This window comes from Thalassophryne amazonica, chromosome 19, assembly GCF_902500255.1.
Source record: "Thalassophryne amazonica chromosome 19, fThaAma1.1, whole genome shotgun sequence".
In the NCBI taxonomy this organism is placed as follows: domain Eukaryota; kingdom Metazoa; phylum Chordata; class Actinopteri; order Batrachoidiformes; family Batrachoididae; genus Thalassophryne; species Thalassophryne amazonica.
Genome location: NC_047121.1, coordinates 1,777,067 through 1,792,926, shown reverse-complemented (window position 1 = coordinate 1,792,926; position 15,860 = coordinate 1,777,067). Strand labels below are relative to the sequence as shown.

General features: G+C 46.0%; 1 protein-coding gene across 1 annotated transcript in view; it reads left to right on the top strand.

Moving 5' to 3' along the window:
• Nucleotides 1-15,860, top strand: part of nrxn3a (neurexin 3a) — a 580,025-nt gene that overhangs the window by 432,815 nt on the left and 131,350 nt on the right. Inside the window, 3 exon segments of the mRNA XM_034159719.1 lie at nt 8,141-8,322; nt 13,287-13,458; nt 15,350-15,439. Coding sequence (XP_034015610.1) covers nt 8,141-8,322; nt 13,287-13,458; nt 15,350-15,439 — 444 coding nt within the window.

Genomic DNA, 15,860 nt, shown 5'->3' with positions numbered 1-15,860 from the left:
CGAGCACTGGTGGACACGGGGTCAGAAGGGAATCTGCTAGACAGCAGATGGGCAAGGGAGGTAGGGCTCCCTCTGGTGGCGCTTCCTTCGCCGTTGCAGGTGCGGGCACTAGATGGCACCCTCCTCCCTTTACTCACACACAAGACACAACCAGTAACTCTGGTGGTGTCTGGAAACCACCGGGAGGAGATTGAGTTTTTTGTAACTCCTTCTACCTCCCGCGTGATTTTGGGCATCCCATGGATGTTGAAGCACAATCCCCGGATTGATTGGCCGTCTGGGGTGGTGGTTCAGTGGAGCGAAACCTGCCATCGGGGGTGTTTAGGATCCTCGGTTCCTCCTGGTTCACAGGCTAAGGAGGAGGTCAAAGTCCCTCCCAATCTGACGGCAGTGCCGGTTGAGTACCACGATCTTGCTGACGTCTTCAGTAAGGATCTGGCACTCACCCTTCCCCCGCACCGTCCGTACGATTGTGCCATTGATTTGGTTCCAGGCGCTGAGTTCCCGTCCAGCAGGCTGTACAACCTCTCACGACCTGAGCGCGAATCAATGGAGACCTACATCCGGGACTCATTAGCTGCCGGGCTGATCCGGAACTCCACCTCCCCGATGGGGGCAGGTTTCTTTTTTGTGGGCAAGAAAGATGGCGGACTTCATCCATGTATTGATTACAGGTGGCTGAATGAGATTACGGTTCGCAACCGATACCCGTTGCCATTGTTAGATTCCGTGTTCACCCCCCTGCATGGAGCCAAAATCTTTACTAAGCTGGATCTTAGAAATGCGTATCACCTGGTTCGGATCCGGAAGGGAGACGAATGGAAGACGGCATTTAACACCCCATTAGGTCACTTTGAGTACCTAGTCATGCCGTTCGGCCTCACCAACGCCCCCGCGACGTTCCAAGCCTTGGTTAACAACGTCTTGCGGGACTTCCTGCACCGATTCGTCTTCGTATATCTGGACGATATTCTCATCTTTTCTCCGGATCCTGAGACCCATGTCCAGCATGTACGTCAGGTCCTGCAGCGGTTGTTAGAGAACCGACTGTTTGTGAAGGGCGAGAAGTGCGAGTTTCACCGCACGTCTCTGTCCTTCCTGGGGTTTATCATCTCCTCTAACTCCGTCACCCCTGATCCGGCCAAGGTTGCGGCGGTGAGAGATTGGCCCCAACCAACAAGCCGTAGGAAGCTGCAACAGTTCCTCGACTTCGCTAATTTCTATAGGAGGTTCATTATGGGCTACAGTCAGGTAGTTAGCCCCCTGACAGCCCTGACCTCTCCAAAAGTCCCCTTCACCTGGTCGGATCGGTGCGAAGCCGCGTTCAAGGAGTTGAAACGACGGTTCTCTACTGCGCCAGTTTTGGTGCAGCCCGACCCTAGCCGCCAGTTCATGGTTGAAGTGGACGCCTCTGACTCAGGGATAGGAGCTGTGCTGTCCCAGAGCGGAGAGACCGATAAGGTACTTCACCCGTGTGCCTACTTTTCACGCAGGTTGACCCCGGCTGAACGGAACTATGATGTCGGCAATCGAGAACTCCTTGCGGTGAAAGAGGCTCTTGAAGAGTGGAGACATCTGTTGGAGGGAACATCCGTGCCATTCACGGTTTTCACTGACCACCGGAACCTGGAGTATATCAGGACCGCCAAGCGGCTGAACCCCAGGCAAGCCCGCTGGTCACTGTTCTTCCACCGTTTTGACTTCCGGATCACCTACCGCCCCGGGACCAAAAACCAGAGATCGGATGCCTTGTCCCGGGTGCATGAAGACGAAGTCAAAACGGAGTTGTCGGATCCACCGGAACCTATCATCCCGGAGTCCGCTATCGTGGCCACCCTCACCTGGGACGTAGAGAAAACCATCCGGGAGGCCCTGGCACGGAGCCCGGATCCTGGAACTGGGCCGAAGAACAAACTTTACGTCCCACCAGAGGCCAGGGCTGCAGTCCTGGTCTTCTGTCACGGCTCCAAGTTCTCCTGTCATCCAGGGGTGCGTAGGACCGTGGCAGTTGTCCGGCAGCGCTTCTGGTGGGCGTCCCTGGAGGCCGACATCCGGGATTATATCCAGGCCTGCACCACCTGCGCCAGGGGCAAGGCTGACCACCGCAGGGCATCGGGACTGCTCCAGCCGCTGCCTGTGCCTCATCGCCCCTGGTCCCACATCGGCCTGGATTTTGTCACGGGCCTCCCGCCGTCCCAGGGCAACACCACCATCCTCACGATAGTGGACCGATTCTCCAAGGCGGCCCACTTCGTGGCCCTCCCGAAGCTCCCGACTGCCCAGGAGACAGCGGACCTCCTGGTCCACCACGTCGTCCGGCTGCATGGGATTCCAACAGACATCGTCTCCGACCGCGGTCCCCAGTTCTCCTCGCAAGTCTGGAGGAGCTTCTGCCGGGAACTGGGGGCCACGGTGAGTCTCTCGTCCGGGTATCATCCTCAGACCAACGGGCAAGCAGAACGGGTCAATCAGGAGGTGGAACAGGCCCTGCGCTGCGTGACGGCCGCGCACCTGGCGGCCTGGAGTACCCATTTGGCCTGGATTGAGTATGCCCATAACAGCCAGGTGTCTTCAGCCACCGGCCTCTCCCCTTTTGAGGTGTGTCTGGGGTATCAGCCCCCATTGTTTCCGGTGGTTGAGGGAGAGGTCGGTGTGCCCTCAGTCCAGGCCCACCTGCGGAAGTGCCGTCGGGTGTGGCGCGCCGCCCGTTCTGCTTTGCTAAAGGCCCGGACGAGGGCAAAAGCCCATGCAGACCGTCGGCGGACCCTGGCCCCTGCGTATCGGCCTGGGCAGGAGGTGTGGTTGTCCACAAAGGACATTCCCCTGAAAGTGGACTCCCCTAAACTACAGGACCGTTACATCGGTCCCTTCAGAATCCTTAAGGTCATCAGTCCAGCCGCAGTGAGGCTTCAGCTTCCAGCCTCACTGCGGATCCATCCTGTTTTCCATGTGTCCCGGATAAAGCCGCATCACACCTCACCCCTCTGTGCTCCGGGTCCGGCGCCGCCTCCTGCCCGGATCATCGATGGCGAGCCGGCTTGGACTGTGCGCCGGCTCTTGGATGTCCGTAGGATGGGCCGGGGCTTCCAGTATTTGGTGGACTGGGAGGGGTACGGACCCGAAGAACACTCCTGGGTGAAGAGGAGCTTCATCCTGGACCCGGCCCTCCTGGCCGATTTCTACCGCCGCCACCCGGACAAGCCTGGTCGGGCGCCAGGAGGTGCCCGTTGAGGGGGGGGTCCTGTTGTGTGGGCCGCTGAAGAGGAGGTACTGCTGGCCCACCACCACCAGAGGGCGCCCTGTCTGGAGTGCGGGCTCCAGGCACCAGAGGGCGCTGCCGCCTCACAGGAGCAGCCGGGGTGACAGCTGTCACTTCTCGCCTACGACAGCTGTCACCAATCATCTGATCAGCAGTGGTATATCAGCAAGACGACATCTCCACCTCTTTGCCGAGATATCGCTCTACCTAGGAGCAGTACCAGATCCGACACGCGGAGGCAGTGGCCACCTGGGAGTTCGGGACTTGGCGGCTCCAGTATTCCCGGGGTTCGGTGGCGGAGGAAATCGTGTGGTTCCAGTTCTGCTTTGGAGAGACGTCTCTTATCTTCGAGCCTGCCCACGTGACACATTTTGTGAATTGACTTCTTTGTCTATTGTTGTAATCTGTTGTGTTTGTTGTGCTTATTCACAACAGTAAAGTGTTGTTATTTGACTTCCTCCGTTGTCCGTTCATTTGCGCCCCCTGTTGTGGGTCCGTGTTCCTACACTTTCCCAACAGGTGGACTCATTTACATTTTGAGCAAAGCCAATTGAGTCTAATAATAGATTAAATGCAGTGTTGAGGCTATTATTCTCAGCATCTGTGTGGATGTTAAAATTGCCCACTATAATTATCTTATCTGAGCTAAGCACTAAGTCAGACAAAAGGTCTGAAAATTCACAGAGAAACTCACAGTAAGGACCAGGTGGACGATAGATAATAACAAATAAAACTGGTTTTTGGGACTTCCAATTTGGATGGACAAGACTAAGAGACAAGCTTTCAAATGAATTAAAGCTCTGTCTGGGTTTTTGATGAATTAATAAGCTGGAGTGGAAGATTGCTGCTAATCCTCCACCCCGGCCCGTGCTACGAGCATTCTGGCAGTTAGTGTGACTCGGGGGGTGTTGACCTCATTTAAACAACATATTCATCCTGTGTAACCAGGTTTCTGTAAGGCAAAATAAATCAATATGTTGATCAATTATTATATCATTTACTAACAGGGACTTAGAAGAGAGAGACCTAATGTTTAATAGACCACATTTAACTGTTTTAGTCTGTGGTGCAGTTGAAGGTGCTATATTATTTTTCTTTTTGATTTTTATGCTTAAATAGATTTTGCTGGTTATTGGTGGTCTGGGAGCAGGCACCGTCTCTACGGGGATGGGGGTAATGAGGGGATGGCAGGGGGAGAGAAGCTGCAGAGAGGTGTGTAAGACTACAACTCTGCTTCCTGGTCCCAACCCTGGATAGTCACGGTTTGGAGGATTTAAGAAAATTGGCCAGATTTCTAGAAATGAGAGCTGCTCCATCCAAAGTGGGATGGATGCCGTCTCTCCTAACAAGACCAGGTTTTCCCCAAAGCTTTGCCAATTTCTATGAAGCCCACCTCATTTTTTGGACACCACTCAGACAGCCAGCAATTCAAGGAGAACATGCGGTACTAAACATGTCACTTCCCGGTCTAATTGGGGAGGGGCCCAGAGGAAACTACAGAGTCCGACATTGTTTTTGCAAAAGTTACAGACCAATTTAATGTTAAATTTAGTGACCTCCGCATTGGCGTAACCGGGTGTCATTAACTGCCGACGTGAATTACAATCTTACCAAATTTACGCTTAGCCTTAGCCAGCAGTTTCAATTCCTTCAATGTCGCCTGCTCTGGCCCCCGGAAGACAATTGACTAGGGTTGCTGGTGTCGCTAACTTCACATTTCTCAAAACAGAGTCACAATAACCAGAGTTTGATCCTCGCTGGGTGTGTCGCCGAGTGGGCAAAACGGTTAGAGATGTGACGGGTTGGCGGTGTACACGGGCTTCTGTTTAGGGCTACGCTTCCTCCTCACAGTCACCCAGTCGGCCTGCTTTCGCGGCTTGCTCGGGATCTGCCAGAGGGAAACTAACGGCGGCTAAGCTACCTTGGTCCGCACCGACTACGGGCCTGGCTAGCTGTAGAATTTCCACGGTGCGGAGCTGAGTCTCCAATCGCCCAGCCTGCGCCTCCAAAGCTACGAATAAGCTACACTTATTACAAGTACCATTACTGCTAAAGGAGGCCAAGGATAACTAAACATTTCACCCCCAGAGCAGAAAGTGCAGGAGAGACAGGAGAAGGCGCCATGCTAAACCGGCGAAGAGCTAGTAGCTGCGCTAAGCTAGCGGATTCCTAAAACATACAAAGTGAATAATGTGTAAATAATTTAGAGGTGATTCAGCAGAGGGAGTGCTTTAGTTAAGGCATGTGAAGATTGCACTGTGAAACAAATCGTTATCTAGTTAACTAGATCAATCTAACTGCGCAGATTAAACTGCTAACAGATACAGCAAAACACCGCTGTGCTCCGGAACAGGAAGTGATACAATACCGCAGTGAGAGCCACCTACTGGTGGTTGGCTCTCTATCTAAAACTATCCGACCTTTTTATTTTTTCAAAAACTATATGGATTTGATTCATATGTTTTTACATCAGCCAAGCTTGAACCTTCGTGCGCATGCCTGAGTTTTCACGCCTGTCGGTTGCGTCATTCGCTGTGGGCAGGCTTTGAGTGAGTACTGTCCACCCCCCTCTTAGACTTTTATTGTTAGGAATGGCGGACGCGACTGCCGCTTTGTTCCATGAAAATTTTTTCAGAAACTCTTCCAGAACCAGCCAGATGGAAACCATTGGGATAGATTCAAGATGGCTTTCGGTGAAGATTCTATCGGTATCACCGATTAAGGACCATTAAAACTGGATTAAAATGGCCCCGGCAGCGGAGGGCCATCGACAGCTGGAAACAAGCAAATCACTTTCCAAACTTAAAGCTCTGTTGATGCAGGACGTTGTGTGACTAGCAGAGAAGTTTCAGAAGAGGTCGGGATCAGCACTATATTGGCACATTCCACTGTTAAAGGAGATTTTGTAATGAAAGCCGTGCAGACGGATTCGCGCGTCGGGATGCAGCCGCTCATGGTGCGGGACAAACAACACCTCCGTGTTGGAAACCATTCATAAGATTCAGACGGCTTTCGGTGGCTTTTCAGTCGAGTGAGTATCCGAGAAATTGTTTAGCAGCTGGGCATGTTCCAACTTGTCCTGTGAGACTTCCAACACGGAGGTGTTGTTTGTCCTGCGCCATGAGCCGCTGCGTCCCGACGCACGAATCCGTCCACACATCTTTCATTACAAAATCTCCTTTAACAGTGGAATGTGCTGATAAAGTGCTGATTCCGACCTCTTCTGAAACTTCTCTGCTTGTCACACGACGTCCTGCATCAACAGAGCCTTAAATTTGGAAGTGATCTACTCGTTCCAGCGTGTCAATGGCCGCTCGGGGCGCGGTGCGCCCTTCGCCACCGTGGGCCATTTTTAATCCAGTTTTAATGGTCCTTAATCCATGTGATACTGATAGAATCTTCACCGAAAGCCATCTGAATCTTCCAAATGGTTTCCATCTGGCTGTCTGGCAGAGTTTCTGAAAAAAATTTCATGGAACAAAGCGGCAGTCACGCCGCCATTCCTAAACAATAAAAATCCGACGAGGGGGGTGGACCAGTGCTCACTCAAAGCCTGCCCACAGGCGAATGACGCAACCGACAGCAGTGAAAAAAACTCAGGCATGCGTACGAAGGTTCAAGCTTGTCTGATGCAAGCGCACATGATTCAAATCCTTATAGTTTTTGAAAAAAATAAAAAGGTCGGATACTTTTCTCACAGACCTCATACATCTGATTATAGCAACATTTAGCTGCAGCATTTCTGTCATTGCTTGTTTTGGCAAGTTTTTTTTATTTTGACATGATTGTCAAAGCAGATGGTCACCACACTGAGTCTAGACTGCTTGATGTTTCTTCCTATAATTAAAAAAAACTAACAAACAAACACCAGAGACAGCTGTTTTCTGATCATCATCACCAAACATCTGGTCATGTAGTGGGTGAGCCTGTGTTGTAAGTTGGTGCTGTATGAGCAAACTGAAGTTGTCCTGTCTGGTGTTGCTCTTCACTGGTTGAACACACCTGCAGTTAACAGTTAACAATAGTGGAGCAGGAAGAGTTGGAATGCATGCAGGGTCAGTGAACCCCAGGCTCAGGACTGGTGGCCCTTGGTGAAGTGTTCTGTCAGGAACCTGGACCCAAAAAGGCTGGACACAAATGCGAAGACTCACACAGAGGCGTAGAGTGTAAAAAGGATTTACTGAAAAACCGGGCAAAGGTTGGCACACAGGTAGCCAAGCCAAAATCATCAACGGTATCCAAATCATGAGACTAAGTCAAGGTCAAAAACAGTCAAAAGGTTCAGTAACATGGAGAGGCAAAAACAAGTTCAAGAACTGTGAGAAACAGGCTGGAATGAAGACACGAGGAACAAGGAACTGGCACTTTTTTGGGCAGCACGGTGGCTTAGTGGTTAGCACTGTTGCCTTGCAGCAAGAAGGTCATGGGATTGATTCCCTACCTGTGGCCTTTCTGTGTGGAGTTGGAATGTTCTGCCTGTGTCTGTGTGGGTTTCCTCCCACTTTTAAAGACATGCAGGTTAGATGGTCTGGAAACTATAAAATTGCCCAGGTCTCCCTTGCAAAAGAGATCTCAATCTCAATGGGACTAACCTGGTTAATTAAAGGTTAAATTAAATTAAAATATCAGGTGTGATGAGGGAAAATGAGACACAGGTGTGAGAGAACAACAAGGAAGAGGGCGTGGCAAACAAAAGGGACAAAACATACCCAGACCCAACCCCAAACACAAGACAAGAGAGTACAGTCAGAAAAACACAAAGCAGACAAAAGGTGAACTTAAAGAAAAATCCAAACATGAATACAATGAAAAGACAAAACCCACACGACAGGTTGATTCTAAGCCTAACGTCCTCTCGTTTCCTCTTTTCTCATTGCTTAGCTGGGACAACATACATCTTTGGAAAAGGAGGGGGCCTGATCACATTCAAGTGGCCAGCCAATGAGAGGCCAAGCACCAGGACCGACAAGCTGACTGCTGGCTTCAGCACCTCCCTGAAAGACGGCATCCTTGTCAGGATTGACAGTGCTCCTGGTCTGGGGGACTTTCTCATGCTACATATAGTAAGTTAGTCAAATTTGTAAAATAGCAACATTTCTGTAAAATAATTAAAATTTTTGCAAAGTAAAATAATGTTAAAATCCAAAATAAAACAAGGAAGTTTAAGAATGCTGCACTGAAAATTCCTTGATTTGTTAAAAAAGTAAAATATATATATACACACAGTGGTGGGCACACTTCCAATAATCCAATAACAGATAATTATCGAAGATAATGTTTTCGTTGTCAGCTTATCTTTTTAGATAACTTTAAAAACCATTATCAGACTAATTATCTTCCGATGAATTGTCCTCCGATAACACAGTAAACCCAGCTGAACAACAGCAAACATTTGTAAAATTTAAAAACAGTTGGGACCTACCTGTTAAAAGTTTCCTAACAGATGTATATAGTTCTACCCTCTGCAAACAGTAGAGAGATACTTCCAGGAAAAACCACTCTACCTCTGCAGGCAAAGGAGAACTAGTCACCAAAAAAAAAAAAAAATTTTCTTTAACACCATACTGATACGCTGGCAATATCACCCAAGTCATCCAGAGGCATACATTTTTAACTTATGGTTCAAATTTTAACAAAACTAATTTTGGACAAGTTATTTAAAATTACTGTCATGTCTGAAGTTTTATAAAGTGCAGATATATGTTTTAGTTTTAAAATAATGTGCTAATTTTTAAGGTTTTGTGAGCACATGCTGAGCCCAGCAGTGCATTATGGGTAGGACAGGGTGTTCACGACAGGACAAATGCATTTCAGACAATTTGTTCAGGCTCCACGGACAGCAGCATTAAACTTGAGTGCCTAAAACTCTCGTGAATATATTCTCTGGGTTTATAGACGTTATTGTATTTGCGTTTGTTAAATTCCACGCATCTTAAATGTAGCAGACGGATTATCTGGGATTTTGTTTTGGAAAGATTTCAAGGCCTCTACTGCCATCTACTGGCCAGTGGTGTCCATGGCAGTATTTTTTTTCACTGTGTGAGCGGTTGGACACTTGTACCTCTGCAGCAGCAGGATACCCTCACGACGGCCGACCAGAATAATATCAAACAGGTTTGATTTTCATTCGACCATACGATCGGCGATCAGGAGGTGGTCGTCAGATTGTGAAACGCAGCTTGTTTACTCCATGTACACTACACAATGCAGGACGCGCGATTAACCTGAAACTCGGTCCAAAAAATTCTCTTGCACAGTGTAAAGCCAACATATATGTGTTAACAATATTGAATGCACGTTTTACAACATCATAAAACGTGCGCATATTCTCTCCACATGTAAAACATTTTACAATGACACTTCCAGGGCTCCGTAAAAATGCCTGTTTTTACAAATAAAAAATGGAATATTTTACAAATGCACATTTATCTCAATTATCTGTAAACACCAACACACGACACACGTCACATTAACGTGTTGGTTTACATAATGAATGATTGAACCAATCAGTGTTTAGCAGAGGCACATTTTACCCAGAATCCTTTGCGATCTGTCTGTGTGTGTTACAAAACCTCAGAATTAGTGCATTATTCAACATTAAAAGATATATGTTATATTTTAACTTTGTACAAATGACAGAATTGACATTAATGGAGTTATTCTATGAGTATTCATACAAAACCAAAAGTCAGGATGCCTTTATTTTTCAAGCTCTCTGCCTGACTGGAGCATTGTGATTGGTAGAGAGCTGGTTTTGTGACTGCTCTCAGGGTGTTTCAGTGCTGTAGCCGTGGGGCTTCCAGCAGGGGGCAGCATGCTCAAACATAGAAATGCTGACTCGTTTGAGTCTTTTGTCGCTTTCAAAAGCGATCGTGGTGTTAAAACTCAAATTCAGCTTGTTAGTAGTTGCAAATGTACCAGAGACAACACTGGAATTTATCGGTTATCTGTAACTTCCGATACATTTTTGTGTGGTTTATCGGTTTATCTTTATCAAAGATAACTTTTCAGTTATCTGATTATCTGTTATTGAAGTTAATTTTTTGGTTATCTGTGCCCACCACTGTATCTATCTATCTATCTATCTATCTATCTATCTATCTATCTATCTATCTATCTATATAGTGCTCAAAAAAGCAAAGACACATTTTTGAATCAGAGTATAGCATCAAGTCAGTTCAACTTCTGGAATATGGATGTGGTGAGTTAAGTAGCAGAGGGGCCGTTAATCAGTTTCAGTGCTTTGGTGTTAAAGAAATTAACAACAGGTGGACTAGAGGAGCAACAATGAGATGACCCCAAACAGGAATGGTCTTACATTTGGAGACCACTGACACTTTTTCCTTATCATCTGTTCGGACTACCATGGTGTGGTACCTGGACCCTACAGAGGTTGCACAGGTCGTCCAACACCTCCAGGATGGTACAGCAATACGTGCCATTGCTAGAAGGTTTGCTGTGTCTCCCATCACAGTCTCAAAAGCATGGAGGAGATTCCAGAAGACAGGCGGTTGCTGCAGGAGAGGTGGACAGGGCTGTAGAAGGTCCTTAACTCATCAGTAGGACCAGTGTCTGCTCCTTTGTGCAAAGAGGAACAGGATGAGCTCCAGCAGGCCACCGGTGTGAATGTCTCTGACCAAACAATCAGAAACAGACTTCATGAGGGTGGCCTGAGGGCCTGCTGGCCTGTAGGGTGCCCTGTGCTCACTGGCCGGCACCGTCGAGCTCCATTAGTGTTTGCCATAGATCACCAGAATTGGCAGGTCCACCACTGGTGCCCTGTGCCTTTTACAGACAAGAGCAGGTTCAACCTGAGCACATGTGACAGACGGGAAAGGGTCTGGAGACACCGTGGAGAACTTTATGCTGCTGATGGGTTTGGTGGTGGATCAGTAAGGGTCAGAGGCATCTCCCTGGAGGGACACACACACACACACACACGCACACACCTCTACAACAGGCTAGACAACAGTATTCCAACTGCAATTAGGTACCGGGATGGAGTCCTTGGACCCACTGAGATACGATACACTTTATTGTCCCCAAAGGGAAATTTATCTTGGATGTCAAGTGCTCTGCAAACATTTCTGTCTCAAAAACCAATAAATACAACAAAAAATACAACAAAACCAATAAATACAACAACAAAACAGTAAACTGCTGGCATGCCTGTGGAACATTCATCAGCATGTTACACATTTCCCATAATATCATTTACAATTAAAACAGCATCATAAACAGATATAAACCAAATTAAAACAGATAATACGTTAAAGTACAAACCTTACTTGTACACATGCACATGTTCACACATGCATACACGTCCGTGCACGGGGACTTAATGCTGCTCCTGGACAACCCCTGCAGCATTCAGGAGTCTGACTGATGGAGGAACAAACCAGTTCTTGTATGTGTTTCGTTTGCACTTGGGGGCTCTGTACCGTCTCCCGGATGGTAAAAGTTCAGACTCCTGATGGAGGATGTGGGATGGATCACAGAGTATTTTCTGTGGTGGCCTATAGTCAGACTGCTCATAGATGTGCTGAAGGTGAAGGGTTCCAGTGATGAGATGAGATTTATTGTACACGAGTGCAACAACAACAAACTTACATTTACAGTCCAATTACCTCAGACAAGATACAGCAATTAATCCACAGTTATTACTAGCTGACCGTAATAATGGCACACATCAGAATTAAAGACAACACGTATACATTTGACATTGTTTATGTGCACTAAACCTGAAGCAGTCTGTCATCCAAATTGAGACAAAGTGTGTGAAGGCTGCAGCAGGAGGGCCCATTGTCAGGCCCTACGCTGGTGCAGTGGGTCCTGGGTTACTCCTGGTGCACATCAATGCCTGGATTCATGTGGTGAGAGTATGTATTGATACCACTGACTGGTCCCCACGCTCGCCTGACCTAAATCCAGGAGAACACCTCTGGGACATTATGTTTCTGTTCACCACCAGGTCACACCTCAGACTGTCCAGGATCCAAGTGATCCTGGTCCTGATCTGAGATCCCCAGGACACCACCTGTCATCTCATTAGGAGCCCTGATGTTGTCAGACATGAATACAAGCAGGTGGGGGCCAAACAAACTACTCAGGACCATTTTGAGTTGCTGCAATGAAATTTTGACAAAATGAACGAGCCTGGCACATTTTTCTTTTTTCTTTTTTTGCTTTGATTTTCATGGTGTCTTTGAATTCAGCTCTCTGGAGGTTGACAATTTTCATTTCCATCTATATTGTGGCGTGCTTTTGTTCCTAACTCATTTCCCAGCTCGTATCAGGAAAGATATCCAGCAGGATTTTTTTCCCCCATTGAGATCTGATGTATTTGCAAAGTGCTCCTTTATTTTATTTTTATTTTATCTTTTTTTTTTTTAACAGTGTATACATAGTTTTAGTCATAATGTATTTAGTGAATTTTGCAACTGATGCAAGAAACTGAACATAAGCTCCTGCTTATGGATTTACTCTCGTCTTGGTTCCTCAGACTGACCTATGACAGTACTTGCTATGAAAACGTGTCGCGAACATGGGAAGGAGTTTATCTTTGGTCTGTGTCCCGTGTGACAAAAGTCTATGATGTCACGTTACTCTGATTCCACCCATGGTTAACAAAGTATGTGACAAAGTAACAAAGTACATCTGCCAAGGATGTAATAAAATCATCTGTATTTATTTATTTGTTGGTCTGTCTGTCCGTTAGCAGGATAATGTCAAAACTACTGCACAGATTCTGACAAAATGTTCGCCACAGATAGATATTAGGCCATAGAAGAACCCATTAAATTTGGGAGGTGATCCGGATCAGGATTCTGGATCAAGTCTCACTTTATTTAGGCTTTGAAGGATTACATCAAAACTACTTTATGGATTCTCACCAAATTTTCACCACATATATAGATTTTAGGCCATGGAAGAATTCTGGAGGGGATCTGGATCTGGATTGGTGGACATCAGAAATCTGCGATTGCTCTTGTTATTTCATTGTTTTTTGTTCTGATTTTCATTTCAGCAACATGGTAAAATTGGAGTGACGTTCAACATTGGCACTGTGGATATTAGTGTGCAGGAGAGAAGCACCCCAGTGAATGATGGGAAGTACCATGTGGTTCGGTTCACCAGGAATGGTGGCAACGCAACGCTGCAGGTGGACAACTGGGCCATCAACGAACACTTCCCCTCAGGTAAAAACCCTGTGTCACCTTCAGCTGACTTGATTGAGCACGCTCTACAGCGCCTCCCAGTGTAAAACCTGGGAGACATGGAAGTGATCGTGTCTGTCAGATGTTGAGTTGATGACCACAGCTCTGGAGAATGTTTAACACATTTTACTGGTGTTTCTGTGTCGCAGGAAGAGGCCACAGACATGAAAACTGTAAAAACTATTTTTAAAAACCATTTCAGTGACTGAATGAAAGTCACATGACCTCCATCCATTTACAAGAAATGACTTTTCTGGTCTTCATTGTTCCCACTGTTCCTCAAATAAACTAATTTTATTTTAAAAATTGATTCTTGCTGCGAGTCTACATGCATTTATGGATTTATATTTCTAGGTTTATCTATAATAACACGTGATGCGTGCTTTCATTTCAAATTACTTCATGTAAAATATTAAATAGTGGAGGGAGATTTCATTTTCATGAAACAGTTGTTTGATATTTTATCATTTCCCAGTCAGTGTGATTGTATAATGTCAGAAGATGTGAGTTCTGTCACATACTGTATCAAGGTTACTTATGAAAACTGAAAGTGAACAAATTCAAAATTGGCATTAAAAAGAAAAAAACTAAACACATGAATATCCTAATCTATGTCAGCCATCTGAGACACATGTCTCAGATGGCTGAGCCTGGTTCTGCTGGAGGTTTCTTCCTGTTAAAAGGGAGTTTTTCCTTCCCACTGTAGCCAAGTGCTTGCTCACAGGGGGTCGTTTTGACCGTTGGGGTTTTACATAATTATTGTATGGCCTTGCCTTACAATATAAAGCACCTTGGGGCAACTGTTTGTTGTGATTTGGCGCTATATAAAAAAAAATTGATTGATTGATTGATTGATGTTAAGCTTCATCCTATCGTGATATTTTCCACTTTAATCTGAGCGTGTGGGCTCCACTCAGACCACAGGGGACTTTTCATGACTTGTAAAGTACATTTAAAGCAAAATTTCCTGAACTGAACAATGCAAATATATTTATTAACTTCCTCAGTACACATGAGGTCAAAACAGCCATGGAGATGATATCTGCCCGTGTGACTGAGATAAAGTATCTAAAAATAATTCAAAGGGGAGTCTGATCTCACCCCACATGAAAAGCTTTATTAACTTTAAATTTGTGTCCCATATAATAATAATAATAATAATAATAATAATAATAATAATAATAATAATAAATGGATAAAATAAAATAAGTATTTTGTATTGGATGTGGCATAAGGACAGACAGAGTCGCAGAATAACATACAGGAGTACATGTCCCGGGTCTGATCAGACCCATGACGGTAGGATGGGGGTTATGGACACCAGGAGCAGGTCGCAGGAGCACAATTTGAATTGTGAGGGAACTTTGGTTCAGCCAGTCCAGCCATGCGGAACATGTGGGGTTGGTTGAGTCCACGGGGAAGCTTAAGGATCACAGTGCTGCAGCACATAAATGGGGGGGGTGATGGTCTAGTGGTTAAGGTGTTGGGCTTGAGTCCAGAAGATCATGGGTTCAAATCCCCACCTGACTGGAAAATCACTAAGGGCCCTTGGGCAACGCCTTTAATCCCCTATTGCTCCCGGTGTGTAGTGAGCGCCTTGTATGGCAGCACCCTGACATCGGGGTGAATGTGAGGCATAATTGTAAAGCGCTTTGAGTGTCTGATACAGATGGAAAAGTGCTATATAAATGCAATGTGAGATAAGGGTGAGCCAGGACCAATCATGACCCATGGTGGTTCAGTATCCAGGACCAATCAGGTTCCAAGGCATTCAGTAGGTGAATTCAGCAGAACACCTGCTGTGGTGTAACTTCAACAGTTTTTATGAAATATAACTGAAGCACATTCTGTGTTTTTATTTTTTTTGTTTCAGGGAACAGTGACATTGAACGGTATCAAATGGCCAACAAGAAAATTCCTTTTAAATACACCAGACCAGTGGAAGAGTGGCTACAAGAGAAAGGTAATTCTGGACAAAATTCTATTGCACTGCACCTTCATGGTAAATGCTCCTTTTTTACTTACCATACAACCATACTTACCATATTCAGGACATATAGTACACAGTCATCATTTATGAAACTGTGCCAAGAAAAAAGGTTTTAAATGCTGTCATACAAACAAAATATAGTCTATGTGTAAGTATCAGCAAGTATGTGTAAGTATATCCAAGTATCAGCTGTTCATAAATGCCACGTTCTAAAGCATGTGTTCATGCACGTTCATGGTTGCACATGTTGTTTCTTAATTTAGGCGAAAAGCTCATTTATAGACATCATTTTAGCAAGCTTTAAGAAGCTTGGACATTCTCACCACCATAGAACTGTCTAATTAACACAATAAGCAGATAATGATTTATCATTACACTGCTCCCAGCATCCTTT